The sequence below is a fragment of the Palaemon carinicauda genome, unplaced genomic scaffold (assembly GCF_036898095.1).
Source record: "Palaemon carinicauda isolate YSFRI2023 unplaced genomic scaffold, ASM3689809v2 scaffold247, whole genome shotgun sequence".
NCBI classification, from domain to species: Eukaryota; Metazoa; Arthropoda; class Malacostraca; order Decapoda; family Palaemonidae; genus Palaemon; species Palaemon carinicauda.
This window is the reverse complement of record NW_027170107.1, coordinates 156,214-171,083: the sequence shown is the minus strand read 5'-3', so window position 1 is coordinate 171,083 and position 14,870 is coordinate 156,214. Positions and strand designations below refer to the sequence as shown.

Sequence of the window (14,870 nt, the reverse complement as noted above, 5' to 3'; positions counted from 1 at the left end):
GCACTCATGGGCTCTTTCCTGCTGGCGATCAGTACATTCGTTGTGCTTACAAATTCTCTCCTGTAAGAGTATACTTGTCTGTTAGTGATCAAACACAATCCCTAGATTATTACAGGCCTTTAAACCGGTGTGCTCTTCAACTGATTCACCTTAAGTAGGTTTAAGGCCATGAATGATATAAATCTTTACCTAGATTTTTTCATATTCCCTCATTAAGACAAAAAGTGAGCAGGGATTCAGAAGATGGGTTTCTATGTCCAATTAAGACTGTTAATGTGTATTTAGACGAAACATATTGCATAAGGAAAAAGTGCCTAATTTATTTTATGGGGTTTGCTTGTCTGAGCACCCCCTTTTGTAAGAATGCTATGTCCTTCCTTATTAAAGTTTAGTAGCTGAAACGCATATTGAGGTTGATTCAAGCCATCGGCAGGGCTTAAAAGGAAGAGTTCATATATGAGTGCTTCTACTTCGATTCATTTCTTAGGAAAGGGTCTTGGCAACAGCTCGGTGGCGTACCAAATAAGGATTTGCCCATCTCAATTTGAAGGAAACTGTTTTTTTATTTTATAAAGATGTCTGGCCTTTAGGTCCTATAGTAGCAACAGTTGATATTTTGGTTTAATTGAGTATTATATATATTGGATAGTTTCATGATAACCATAGACTCGCTTAAGATTCAAAGTTATTTTCTCTGCCCTTATGGCAATTGTATTTTTTTTATCTATGTGGTATCACACTGTATTGCAAAAGGAAAAGAGGAAGTTCCTCTTACAGTTGAGGAAGTAACTTCAATTTGAGCTCTTTCAGGGGAATTTGTGCAGTGTTTTAGTTTAGGATAATATCTCTAGGCCTTTTTCCTCTCTGACTCAACTCAGTAAGAGTGTAGGATTTAGTTTGGTGAACCGCAGTAAGATTCCTGAGTAAATTCTATTATATCAATACTTACCTGTCGTTCACCTAGTGTCCTTAAATCTCTGCTGATTAATGATGTCAAGAGGTTTTTGGAGTTTGAGTTTGACTTTAAAAATGAAGTGTACCTTAGCTGAGACTGTTTCCCAGATCCTCACAGATGGCATATTCAACCATAACATACGAAGAGTGTGGAATGTAATTGGACTGATGGAGAGTAAGAATTATTTTAAGGTTTTAAAGTTAAATGTTGAAAAAAATAGAACTTCAACAAGGAAGCTATGTGAACCGCAGTTAAGTACTGATATGATAAATTTTATTGTTACAACTTCAATTCGATTTCCGTTGGCATAAGTGAAAAGAATACTTCGAAGTACATGCTAGATAGGTAGACTACAATATGTACTATGAATAGTACGCATATTTTTATTTGCTGTATTGCGCATTGTACGTTACAATATTGCACTGCACAGTACAATACGGTAATAACAATTATGTTTACTACGCTGTTTAAAATATTATTGTTACATTAAAAGGTCCTTGACTTAAAAACATTCGGAGATACAGACAAATTCAACCAAAATCATAAATCTACGATATACAGTGAACCCTCGTTTATCGCGGTAGATAGGTTCCAGACGCGGCCGCGATAGGTGAAAATCCGCGAAGTAGTGACACCATATTTACCTATTTATTCAACATGTATATTCAGACTTTTAAAACCTTCCCTTGTACTGTACGTAGTACTGTTAACAAACTACCCTTTAATGTACAGAACACTTAATGCATGTACTACAGTACCCTAAACTAAAACAGGCACAAATATTAAAGGCGATTTTATATCATGCGTTTCCTAAACATGCTAAAAAGCACGATAAAAAATGGCAGCCAATGTTTTGTTTACGTTTATCTCTGATCATAATGAAGAAACAAACTGGAGGTAGAGCTTTGCTTATTACCCAGACATATTTCCCATACTTTTCCCTTAGAACTACATCACATCTTCCTACTTTATATATATATATATATATATATATATATATATATATATATATATATATATATTACTGTATATATATGGGTTATGGAAAAAATCCGCGAAGTGGTGAATCCGCGATGGTCGAACCGCGAAGTAGCGAGGGTTCACTGTAGTATCAAAAATTCATAATGAATTATTGTAATAAAACTATACAGTATTATATAAATCCGGCTGAAATCAGAAATTTCAGATATCGTATCAACAGTTTATAAGGAAGTACTGTAACAAAATAATATTGTATAATTTAATTCAGTAAGCAAGACAGCATTTGTAATATGAAACGCGACTATCTTGATTTTATAGCTGAAAATCGTAGGCATGGAAGTTAGGTGAAGCTTACCCTAGGCCAGAATTTAAAAAGATTCGACTTGAAAACAGTATGACTTACAAATAACACAAAATAACACAGAGCTACGAAAAACACATCCGAACGTTCACGGGTGCTAACAAGGAATGATGGGAGAAGGATAGGTAGTGGTGGTGGGGGTGGGGGTGGGGGGCAGTAGTTGTAGTGAACGACACCTCGTAGTAACGGGGGATTTTGAGGAGGGAGAAGTCTAATTGGAAAGGGATCTCTGGTAGTGGTATCACTCGCCCCAGTTTTAATACCGACATCCGTTAGGGGTGAGCAAGCTGGATATATTCCTAGCATTCCTTGCAACTTTTTTCTCATGATATATTTAGCAGTATTTATACCTTTGAAATGGTGCTTTATGGAGCATTTTACTGGGCGACACAGGTTCCTCGCCAAGAAATAGATTTTTCCTTCGTCAAAATCCCTTTTTTAGAACCTATTAAGTTTGTAAGCTGATGACTTTATCTTTCTATTCAACTCTACAGAATGGGTCAGACCTTAAGCGAACCAGTCACCCAAAAAGAGACGTCCCGTTGTGAAAACTCCTGTCTGCGCGTGGGGTCCTCCTGCATGCAGGGATGGCGTGTAAACATGGAAGATGCACACACGACAATTTTGTCGCTTCCAGATGATCCTGGAACGGCATTTTTTGCGGTGTATGACGGCCATGGAGGTAAGGCTATTAAGTGTTTTTTTCTAATATAATCCCTTGCTTGAGGGTACACTCAAGCACACTATTCTTTGTTATTTCTCTTCTTGTTTTGTTAAAGTTTTTATAGTTTATATAGCAAATATTTATTTTAATGTTACTGTTCTTAAAATATATTTTTCCTTGTTTCCTTTTCTCACTGGGGTATTTTCCCTGTTGGAGCCCCTGGGCATATAGCATCCTGCATTTCCAAATACAGTTGTAGCTTAGAAAGTAATAATTATAATGATAATTTGTAAACTCTTCTTCATTTTTATTTCAGGTGCTAGAATTGCTCAGCATGCGGGTAAACACTTGCACAAATGTATTCTTAAGAGACCTGAATATAAAAGTGGAGACATGGAGAAAGCTATTAAACAGGTAAGACACAAATAAGCAGTTTAGTTTAATCATTACAATGTTAAACATTTAACAATGCCTCTACTATTATGAGTTTCTGCTTCTGTTTGCTGTTATATTTGCGTTTTCTGTCTCGACTCTTTGTTTTGATAATTTTCTGCATCTATTCTGTTTTGATAATTTTCTGCATTTACTCTCTTTGTTTTGATAATTTTCTGCATCTACTCTCTTTGTTTTGATAATTCTCTGCATCTATTCTGTTTTGATAATTTTATGCCTCTACTCTCTTTGTTTTGATAAATTTCTGCCTCTACTCTTTGTTTTTATAATTTTCTGTTTCTACTCTCTTTGTTTTGTTTATTTTCTGCATCTACTCTCTATGTTTTGATAATTTTCTGCATCTACTCTCTGTTTTGATAATTTTATGCCTTCACTCTCTTTGTTTTGTTATTTTTCTGCATCTACTCTCGTTGTTTTGATAATTTTCTGCATCTATTCTCTTTGTTTTGATAATTTTCTGCATCTCCTCTCTTTGTTTTGTTAATTTTCTGCATCTATTCTCTTTGTTTTGATAATTTTCTGCATCTACTCTCGTTGTTTTGATAATTTTCTGCATCTACTCTCTTTGTTTTGATAATTTTCTGCATCTACTCTCTTTGTTTTGTTAATTTTCTGCATCTACTCTCTTTGTTTTGATAATTTTCTGCATCTACTCTCTTTGTTTTGTTAAGTTTCTGCATCTACTCTCTTTGTTTTGTTAATTTTCTGCATCTATTCTCTTTGTTTTGTTAATTTTCTGCATCTATTCTCTTTGTTTTGTTAATTTTCTGCATCTATTCTCTTTGTTTTGTTAATTTTCTGCATCTATTCTCTTTGTTTTGTTAATTTTCTGCATCTACTCTATGTTTTGATAATTTTCAGCCTCTACTCTCTGCTTTGATAATTTTCAGCATCTACTCTCTTTGTTTTGATAATTTTATGCCTTCACTCTCTTTGTTTTGTTAATTTTCTGCATCTACTCTCTTTATTTTGTTGATTTTCTTCATCTACTCTCTTTGTTTTGATAATTTTCTGCATCCACTCTCTTTGTTTTGATAATTTTCTGCATCTACTCTCTTTGTTTTTATAATATTCTGCATCTACTCTCTTTGTTTTGATAATTTTCTGTTTCTACTCTCTTTGTTTGGATAATTTTCTGCCTCTACGCTCTTTGTTTTGATAATATTCTGCATCTACTCTCTTTGTTTTGATAATTTTCTGTTTCTACTCTCTTTGTTTTGATAATTTTCTGCCTCTACGCTCTTTGTTTTGATAATATTCTGCATCTACTCTCTTTGTTTTGATAATTTTCTGTTTCTACTCTCTTTGTTTTGATAATTTTCTGTTTCTACTTTCTTTGTTTTGATAATTTTCTGCCTCTACGCTCTTTGTTTTGATAATTTTCCGCATCTACTCTTTTTGTTTTGATAAATGGCACTACCTTCACTTTGACTTTGGCCACTGATTTGTGCTAATGTACTTCTCAGCACTCCATTTTCGACTATTTTCTGTATTTTTTTTTTCTTTTTGTGTGTATGAATATTGTTCATGATGTTGGCTCCATGCTGGAACATGTGGTTGTGTCCTTGGATAAGTCTATTTATATGGTTTATTTATGAAAGATCTATTTCAATGCTGTTACTGTTCTTGAAGTATGCTCTTTTGATTGTTTATTACTTCTCTTGTAGTTTATTCATCTCCTTATTTCCTTTCCTCGCTGGGCTATTTTTCCCTATTGGAGCCCTTTGGCTTATAGCATCCCGCATTTCCAACTTGGGTTGTAGCTTAGCTAGTAATTATTGATAATAATAATGATAAAAGTGAGAGCAGAAGTTTGAGATATAATTACTGTTGTACGGTAATACATTTCTTTATACGATGCTGTTTTATGTTTTCATCTCTTCAGGGATTCTTGGATCTTGACTGTTTTATGCAGACAGATGAAGTACTGAAAGATGAGCTTGCTGGAACCACAGCCATTTGTTGCATTTTGCGCGACGGGAAAGTATTTTGCGTAAGTATTTCGTACTGCAATTGAACTTTTAGTTGTTCCGACATTAAATACAAACCCTTTTGCTATTTACTGTACAGGGATTATGAAGTCGGATGTTCCTGTTCCTGGGGATGTTGCTGCTCCTGCCAAGTGCCTGCGACAGTTCCTGAACATCTTGCTGACGACGGCCTTTCCCGTATGCGGGTTTAGTCCTATTAGGAGCAGTTGTTGACTAGAACTCTTTGGTGTACATCAGGTAATCCCTTTGGGGGAACCCAGAAACAAGCTTCGGCTATGTTTCTCAGGCAACACACTATGTCGACCTTCAACATGAGCTAAAGCTTGTTGATGGGAAGCAGAGATTGCTGCCCGGAGGTTTGCCTCCAAGTGTTGGAACTTTTCATACTGAAGGAGAAACCCTCCACCAGCTACTGTCCAGCAATTCTCCAGCTTGCATGGAGAATTACCGATAGCGGCAACAGAGGTTGGTCGCTTTTCCCGTCCGCGGGAGAGACTTCCTTCACCTTTTTTAGTTTCCCCCTTTGGGGGATTCCTCTGGCAGGAATTAGATTTGTCCATACCTCACCTTTGCTCTTTGGAGCTGTCCTCGTCACCCAGAAGACTTGTCTCTCCTTCAAGAATCGTCTCGCCCAGCAGACTCTTCACACTCAGCTTACTTGTCTCAACCAGATCTCGTCTCATCTAGAAGACTTGTCTCGACCAGCAGCCTTGTCTCACCCAGCAGACTCGTCTTGTTTTGCTGAGGTTTTGACGGAATCAAAAGCTTTCATGTACAATGATTGGTGTGATTAGGTTAGCCAGCATCTCTTATTTTACCCATTTTCTGTATTCTCCCACTGATTTCCAACTGTGACACCCCATTATTGTAGTTATTGAGGAGGCTGCTGTATCTCTAAGTCTGAATATTTTTGGCAGAAAGAAAGGTCAAATTCATTGAAAACACACTATGCGAAATCGCCCACAATCTTCTGTCAGCTCGTGATCAGTGTTCTGGATTGGACACTAACTGCAGTTAATCCACACGACCAAGTAAGATTTCCTTACAGACAAGTGTTGCTTTAAAGTATCCAACCTCCTAGACGAGGAGGAGGGTGTATGGATATGTGCAAATCCATTTCTCATAAGGACCATACATTCAGGCAACATTTCCTCGAGGTTTTAGGTCCTTCCACGACCGCTTAACACCTATGACATCTTCATGCTCTGGTCAGTAAGTGTTTGACGGGAATCATCAACATTGCTCCTCCACAGGACCAAAATGCTTTGGCATTTCCAAGGTTAGTAAAGGGCTGGGTCCTCCAGAAGAATGCATAAGTAGAAGGGAGACCCAGCCTTACCCTCTGGGTATGCTTTGAAGGAGGCAGAAGTATTGCCTTCCCCCTGCGAAGGTAATACTCTCCTGCTGGTGTGGTCAAAGGAATTCCTTCCTTCGTATGATGAGTCCCATCAAAGGTCGAAAGCTTTGTATTTGTGTAGGAATAAATCACAGATTTTAAGAGAAATCTGTATTTTTCCCCGAATATTTTAAGTTTAAGGTCAAAGTAGAGGTTGCTCCACCCACCAGCAATTATAGCTACCTCGTTAATAGTTTAAACGACCGTTTCCAAGCCTTGCTGAAGTCATACTAATACTAATGGATGCAAGTTTGTAGTTAGGAAAAATACAAATTGATTAAAACATTTGGATATTTAATTTCTAATTACTTAGTACTGTACATACATTTTACAATATTAGGTGAACAGCAATTGTCCCTTATGATAAGGTGTCTATATATTGCACAAAATAAATTATTACTCTTTTGATACTTCACAGTCCCACATTTTGCAGGGCAACGTAGGGGATTCGCGAGCCGTGGCGAGTGTTGCCGGACGCGTAGAAGAACTCAGCAGCGACCACAAGCCGAGCTTAGCCTCCGAGCAAAGGCGGATCACTGCAGCTGGGGGTTGGGTCGAGCTCAACAGAGTGAACGGAAATCTGGCTTTGTCGAGAGCCCTCGGAGACTTCGTCTTCAAAAAGAACGAAATGAAAGGTCCCGAAGATCAAATTGTCACAGGTAAATAATGCAGATTATTACTAGGACAATTGCTCTTATCGTATGAGTCTTCAATATACATTTTTCCTGAAGTAATGTTTATTGATATGATATTTTCATTTTAAAATTAATGATAAGGTATTATTACAGTTTCAACCAAATTAAGGATATCTATTTTTTTTTTTACTTCATATATTTTTTAGATGATCCATATGAGAAAAGGTACTCGAATCTTCTGCAAATTAAGGGTTATGGAAATATTTGCCGATGGAGTTTGTATAATTGATAAACACAGGAATACCGGCCCATGGGGCTAACTTGTGTGTTGAAACATATTCTGCATGAAGTTTGTATAATTGATAAACACAGAAATACTTGCCCATGGGGCTAACTTGTGTATTGAAACATATTCTGCTTGAAGTTTGTATAATTGATAAACACAGGAATACCGGCCCATGGGGCTAACTTGTGGGTTGAAACATATTCTGCTGGAAGTTTGTATAATTGATAAACACAGAAATACTTGCCCATGGGGCTAACTTGTGTATTGAAACATATTCTGCTTGAAGTTTGTATAATTGATAAACAGGAATACCGGCCCATGGGGCTAACTTGTGTATTGAAACACACTTTGCTTGAAGTTTGTATAATTGATAAACAGAAATACTTGCCCATGGGGTTAATACATGTATTGAAGCACACTCGACTTGCTAAAACATAAGAGCAATGAGATGATGTTTAATTGTGGGGGAAACAAGCATACGGCAGAGCAAAAATCAATAGATAATTAGCTCAATTAAGTAATAAGGTATTTGTAATATTATGATGAATACTGCTACGAGCTACTCGACTCCTTAGAAAATTGGATGGCAAATCCCGTTTTCTATGCATCCGGAAGTCTGGCAAACAAAACCTGCAGTATTTTCACTGTTTCATTACTATTACTCTATTTTGATTATGGTAACTTTTTTTATTATGAAGCAATAAGGTTGTACTTCCTGTATAGATATATTCAAGTGTTCTTACATAAGATTCATCTATTCCTTGTCTTTGAAGGGCTTTCATTACTGCTGAGGTTTTGACGGAATCAAAAGCTTTCTTGTACAATGATTGGTGTGTTTAGGTTAGCCAGCATCTCTTATTTTACCCGTTTTCTGTATTCTCCCACCCAAAAACCCTGATTTCCAACTGTGACACCCCATTATTGTAGTTATTAAGGCTCCTGTATCTCTAAATCTGATTATTTTTGGCAGAAAGAATGGTCAAATTCATTGAAAACACACTATTTAAACTAGATGAAATGTTTTCTTATCAGATATTCGAGTTTGGTTGAAATTAATTTTACCAATGTTAATCATACATACTTGGATAATATGTCTAGTCACACTCAGCCTTCCCCACCTCTGGTATTACGCAATTGACGAAAGAATAATTCTTACTCTTGTTTTAGCCGTCAGTGTTACCAACGGCAGGACAGAATAGGAGGTATCAAGAGTTGCCAATGAGGTAAAAATTTGGGCGGGTTGATAGAGTTCAGGTTTAGCTAAATTATCCAGTTAAGTATTATTGATATTGATTTTTAGAATGAAAATTCCATTTTAAGAGGTGGTTTACTGAAGGTACATTATAGAAGGTAACTTTGAAGGACAAAGACCCAGAGGACAGAAAAGGAAGTCGATGCTAGATGACCTGAAGGGAGGGAGAAGGTACCGAGAGATGAAGGAGGTGGTAGTGAATAGAGAATTATGGGAGGTGACTAATCCATGAAAGGACCTGCCTTAGGGCAGAACACTATAGTAGTAGTAGTAGTAGTAGTAGTAGTAGTAGTAGTAGACTCACACATTAAAGAGAAACCTATGTTTCTGAATGGGTTCATGTCTGTAAATTGCAACGGTTCAGTCATTGTCTCACTGTTGATACTCACTGTCCTCTCCTTTATGAATTGTATTAACTAAATTTTGTCTCCTTTCAGCCAATCCTGACGTCGAATCTCGAGAAATCACGGACGAATGGGAGTTCATCCTTTTAGCTTGCGATGGTATCTGGGATGTCATGACAAATCAGGTAAGAATTTTAGATTTTATATACGTAGAGGGCAATAGGACTGTTTACGTGTGCATGCGTTTAGTGATTGCTAAGGCTGTCATTTTTTCTGTGATACGTGGTAAAGTCTTAACTCTAGTCAGTGTGCGCATACTGTGTAGGTAAAGCATGTGCACAATATGTGAGTAGCTTAAGATTATTTGTCAGTAGTGAAGGCTCTCCTCAACCTTGCCAGCTTGATAACCTCTTGTTTTTGAGCTTTAAAAACCAATTCCAGCTTGCGCTTATACAATCTCCCTTATTAAAGGAACTCAGGTTTTTATGCATAGGAAAAATATAAATTTGAAGATTCGCATAGTCTGCCAAATACTTAATGTTACTTTAGTCAAACCTACGGTAACTAGCTCACCTGAAATTTTTGGACAAAATATTCAGGTCCATCAAATTCTAGATATAATTATCCCACATCATCGTTCATTTAGTGGGCTCATAGCATCGTGCTTTTCCAATTAGGGTTGCAGCTTAGGAAGAGAAAATAATAATACAGTAATAATAATTTGGAAGCTCTACGATTTTTTTCATCCTTTGCATTCAGACTTTCTCATACTATATACCATCCACCTACTGTGTACGTAGCCATGTCTAACCCTTGACTTGCATTATGTAAGGCTTAGTATTACACATTATGTTTGAAGTTTTATCCTCAATATGACCAAATTATGGCATGATCCTTCTAATCATATACAGTATAGTTAAAGCAGTGGAACTTCAGAAGTTCAAGGTTCAAGGTGCAAATGCTTTTTTTGTTAAGCAACCTGACGTAAGAATAATTTTAAAGTTTATATGTTATGAACTTATTTAGAATTTTTATTTAGAATTGTTATTTTTCATAATTTTATTTATGTTTTTTCTTTTTAGTTTGTACAGTAGATTTTTCTTTACTTCTGTGTTTTTTCCCATACTGGATTGCTTTCCATGGGGGAAGTGGTACATGGGCTTGTAGCCTTGAGCTTTTCCAACTAGGGTTATAGTTTGGGTTTTAATAATGATAATGATAATAACAATGTCAATTATAGTAATGATAATTATAATAAAAATGATAATAATGAAAATAATACTAAAACGAAAACTATAACTTTTTTTCCAGGAGGTCGTTGATTTCGTCAGGATGCGTCTTGCCCAAGGGATGGAACCAGAGGATATCTGTGAGGATCTAATGACAAGATGTTTAGCCCCAGATTGTCAGATGGGAGGCTTAGGCTGTGATAACATGACCGTAGTGTTAGTCTGCTTTACGCATTCAGGATCTTGGCGGGAGGTAAGGTCTGTGTGGGAAGTCTTGATTTTTAATGAGGTTTCTCTTATCGCTAAAGTAAATAATCACTATTATTACAAACTAAATTAATTTTTGAAGTAAGATTTCATAAGATATCAGTTCTCACTGTCCAGAGTCTAGCTTTTGCAGTGGGCTTGTTGTCTTCTTGTCCTTACACGTCTTCTCTACTCGAGGGGTGACTCCTCTTTAGACAAAGCGTATCTCCGCTTCAAAATTGTGGCATCCAAAGAATTAGGAGAATGTCATCATCAGTTTTTAACTTTTATTTGTCTGTGTCAAATGAGTTCTCTTCGCTCTTATGTGCCTAGTACTTCTGTCTTCCATAAATCCTAATTAGTCTGGCTTTCATCTGTCCCCTTTTTCCGTGATTTCTTTGTCATGTCCACAGATCTTTGTTTTACCACTTTCAAATCTACTGATATCCTAATGAACTGTGCTTTAACCCTTCTCATCTCAACTATTTCGAGAGCCTTTGTGATCTCTGTCATTTTTCCAAGTCTCTCCAATAATTCCTCTTATTTAATATATTTTCCAAGTCCCTCCAACAATCCCTCTTCTGTAATATTTTTCCAAGTCTCTCCAACAATTCCTCTTCTGTAATATTTTTTTCCAAGTCTCCAACAATTCCTCTTCTGTAATATATTTTCCAAGTCTCTCCAACAATTCCTCTTCTGTAATATTTTTCCAAGTCTCTCCAACAATTCCTCTTCTGTAATATTTTTTTTCCAAGTCTCCAACAATTCCTTTTCTGTAATATTTTTCCAAGTCTCTCCAACAATTTCTCTTTTGTAATACATTTTCCAAGTCTCTTCAACAATTCCTCTTCTGTCATATATTTTCCAAGTCTCTCCAACAATTCCTCTTCTGTAATATTTTTCCAAGTCTCTCCAACAATTCCTCTTCTGTAATATTTTTCCAAGTCTCTCCAACAATTCCTCTTCTGTAATATTTTTCCAAGTCCGTCCTACAATTCCTCTTCTGTAATAATTTTCCAAGTCTCCTACAATTCCTCTTCTGTAATATTTTTCAAGTCTCTCCTACAATTCCTCTTCTGTAATATATTTTTCAAGTCTCTCCAACAATTCTTCTTCTGTAATACATTTTCCAAGTCTCTCTAACAAAAGTCGCCAACAATGCTTATCTGTAATATTTTTGCCAAGTCTCTCCAACAATTCCTGTTTTGTAATATTTATCCAAGTCTCCAACAATTCCCCATCTGTAATATTTTTACCAAGTCTCCCCAACAATTCCTCTTCTATGAGGTTTTTTCAAGTCTCTCCAACAATTCCTCTTCTATCATAGTTTTTCCAAGTCTCTCCAACAATTCCTCTTTTGTAATGTTGTCACCAAGACTACATATACCTATTGGTTTTCTAGCTATTTTGGCATTTCACCCCTTTTTCATTTATTGACCTTTTTTCATATTAATCTCTTGACTTCATTTTATTAATTTTTGACCGCTTTCTTTCCCTTTCAGCTGCAAGAAAAATGTGCCCAGCCATCACGATCCATGATGAGTGAATCCAACGATAACGACAGCGACTATGACATCCAGTGAGCCGTTATAGGTGGTAATTTCACACACGAGTTATGATAAGCGAGAAAATATGGGATTAGATTTTAAACTCTAGTTTATTATGAGGTCTTTTAGTGCTGTTTTTAAGGGTATTAGAAAAAATTTGAAAAATGTCGAGAGAAAACTTTATTGATTAGAGGTAGGGATTCATTAAGCACATTACAGGAATAGATATGCACTACGCAGCTGAATTGGAATACATGATAGCTTTTGTGCTGATTTTAGGATACATTAGATACCCTCCAGCCTCCTTAAAAAGTTCAGGAGGCTGCTCGGAGTCGTTACTTGCAAGGTTACGCGGAGCTGTTGTAACGTAAATTCTAGGGCTGGAATCGTGCCGCGGAAAATCCCGATTGTATCACCACTGCCGTCTTGACAGCCCCGGCTGTTACGATGAACATCTGATCCAGTTCTGTACGAGTACAGTATGCGTACGAGAGCAGTACGCGTACGAATGTAGTACGCGTACGAGAGCAGTACGCGTACGAATGTAGTACACGTACGAATGTAGTACGTGTATGAATGTAGTACGCGTACGAGTGTAGTACGCGTACGTACATTCAAATCCGAGATAATAACGACCCTTTCTTTCTCCGTTATAATAAGTACAATGTAATGCTTGTTGTGTAATGCAAGCCCTCCATTCTTCAAGAGAAAGACTTATGTTATTGTGGTTTGCATCACTGAAACACAAAAAACAAAAGACAAACATAATTTTAGACTTTGCAGTTGGTGCACATTATAGCATCAAGATAAATTACTCTTGGTTTTTTCTTTTTTTTACTTAGCATTGTAGGTATACCTTTACCATTATTTCTTCAGATGCCCTGTTTCAGAGCATGAACTCCCTCGTGATGTTCTAACGCTTGTCATGTACAATTGTATTGCACTGTGAAATTTCACTTGAAATGTATTTTTTGCACCTGTAGGTATGTGGTGAGGATATAACTCCCTACCCTTATATTAATTCCTTTATATCATTGTTACATTTTACTAATCATCATCTTGAAAGTCTGCCATAGCCTGGAATTGGGGTCTCAGTGTAAGGACGTGCTAGGATTGAAGGAATAACTCAGGGACTCGTACAAGGAGGTAGTTACCTTGGATGTAAGATTCGTGACTATGGGCGGTGCATGCGGACGAGGTTTCTGTATTTCACATTCTTTACGGAACCGGGATTTGTGGCAGCTAAAAGTCTTCCATGTTGACTTCTATCCAAAAGATCATACCTTTTCCCTTAGGAATGTGAGGCGTGAGATTTTGCTCCGACTAGAGCATTGCCGCTCTAGTTGTGCTGCCATTATGGCTGCTTCAGTAGACCAAAAGGGAGAGAGGCGTCAGTGTGATAGCCATTAGCTAAGAGGAAAGACAAAATTATCCATTCTATTAAAGCTCAAACAAGGGAAAAGTTGCCAAATTAAATACTGTTATTTCATTAAGAGGTACTATATGACTTACACTAATAATTGTTGACTAAAATTATTGTATGTTGAAAGTCCAAACTCATAGAGAGCTTAATCATTTTTACAAAATCATGAAAATTTGTTTGAAAAGTTTGTCCAAATTGAGCAAATAGAGGCAACTTTTCTTTTATTACAGTCATTTTAAATTTTATTACTACAGTTGTCCCGTAACATTTGTTGGTTTAAATTCCGCGAAGTTGGTTATCCACTGGGAGGTATACAAGTAATATCAGGCTTAAGGAAAAGTATCGGTCTCCTTAACCAGGCTCGCTTTCATAGCTGACATGAGCTTTCATATTATTTATAAGAGCCAATATAGGACAGTGCCTTCACAGGACAAACAAACAGCTAGTATGACACCAGGACTTAATTTCAGAAAATCACTTACGTAACCATATCAGTCTCGTATGACGCCAGGACTTGAAAATTCAGAAAATTTCTTCGCATAACCATATCAGTCTTGTGTGCAAACGAGATTCTCTTTCACAAAGAGACTTATATACTGTAGTTATATGAGTGAAATTTTGAGCCCTTGTTTAGTACAGTGAAACCTTTAGATATGAAAGTTTCTATATACAAAAAACTCGTTTTACAAAACAAGGTTTTTTTGGCTCTTATTACGCTAAAATAAGATACAAAATGAAATTGGCAGAAAAATTTAAAATCACGTCACATGTTAAATGTTACTCATTACATGAAAAATAAAAGTCACGTTACGAAAGTCACACCGGAATGAATTAATTTCATATCCTGAGGTATTACTTTGATTACCTTTTTTTCTGCTGCGTTGCTGTACGGTATTATGTTATATAAATAAATGCTGTCCTATATTTTGATCCCATGACTGAATACTATTGCTTTTCTGTCTTAGCTGAGATACACAAATGTATTTTAATTTATTTATGGAAATAGGGGATCTGGTAGTGTTATCAAAAGGAGAATGGAACCTTATAGCTTAGGCGGTCATCCCACGAATGTTAGGGAGTGACTGTACAACCTAGTTATAATTTTTA

General features: G+C 36.5%; 1 protein-coding gene across 1 annotated transcript in view; it reads left to right on the top strand.

Moving 5' to 3' along the window:
- Window positions 1–12,632, top strand: part of LOC137636189 (probable protein phosphatase 2C T23F11.1) — a 36,633-nt gene extending 24,001 nt beyond the window's left edge. Inside the window, exons 2-8 of the mRNA XM_068368594.1 lie at window positions 2,792–2,979; window positions 3,278–3,375; window positions 5,300–5,407; window positions 7,235–7,460; window positions 9,412–9,503; window positions 10,630–10,800; window positions 12,296–12,632. Coding sequence (XP_068224695.1) covers window positions 2,793–2,979; window positions 3,278–3,375; window positions 5,300–5,407; window positions 7,235–7,460; window positions 9,412–9,503; window positions 10,630–10,800; window positions 12,296–12,376 — 963 coding nt within the window. The 5' untranslated portion in view covers window position 2,792 and the 3' untranslated portion in view covers window positions 12,377–12,632. The remainder of the gene's footprint in view (window positions 1–2,791; window positions 2,980–3,277; window positions 3,376–5,299; window positions 5,408–7,234; window positions 7,461–9,411; window positions 9,504–10,629; window positions 10,801–12,295) is intronic.
- Window positions 12,633–14,870: the final 2,238 nt, after the last annotated feature.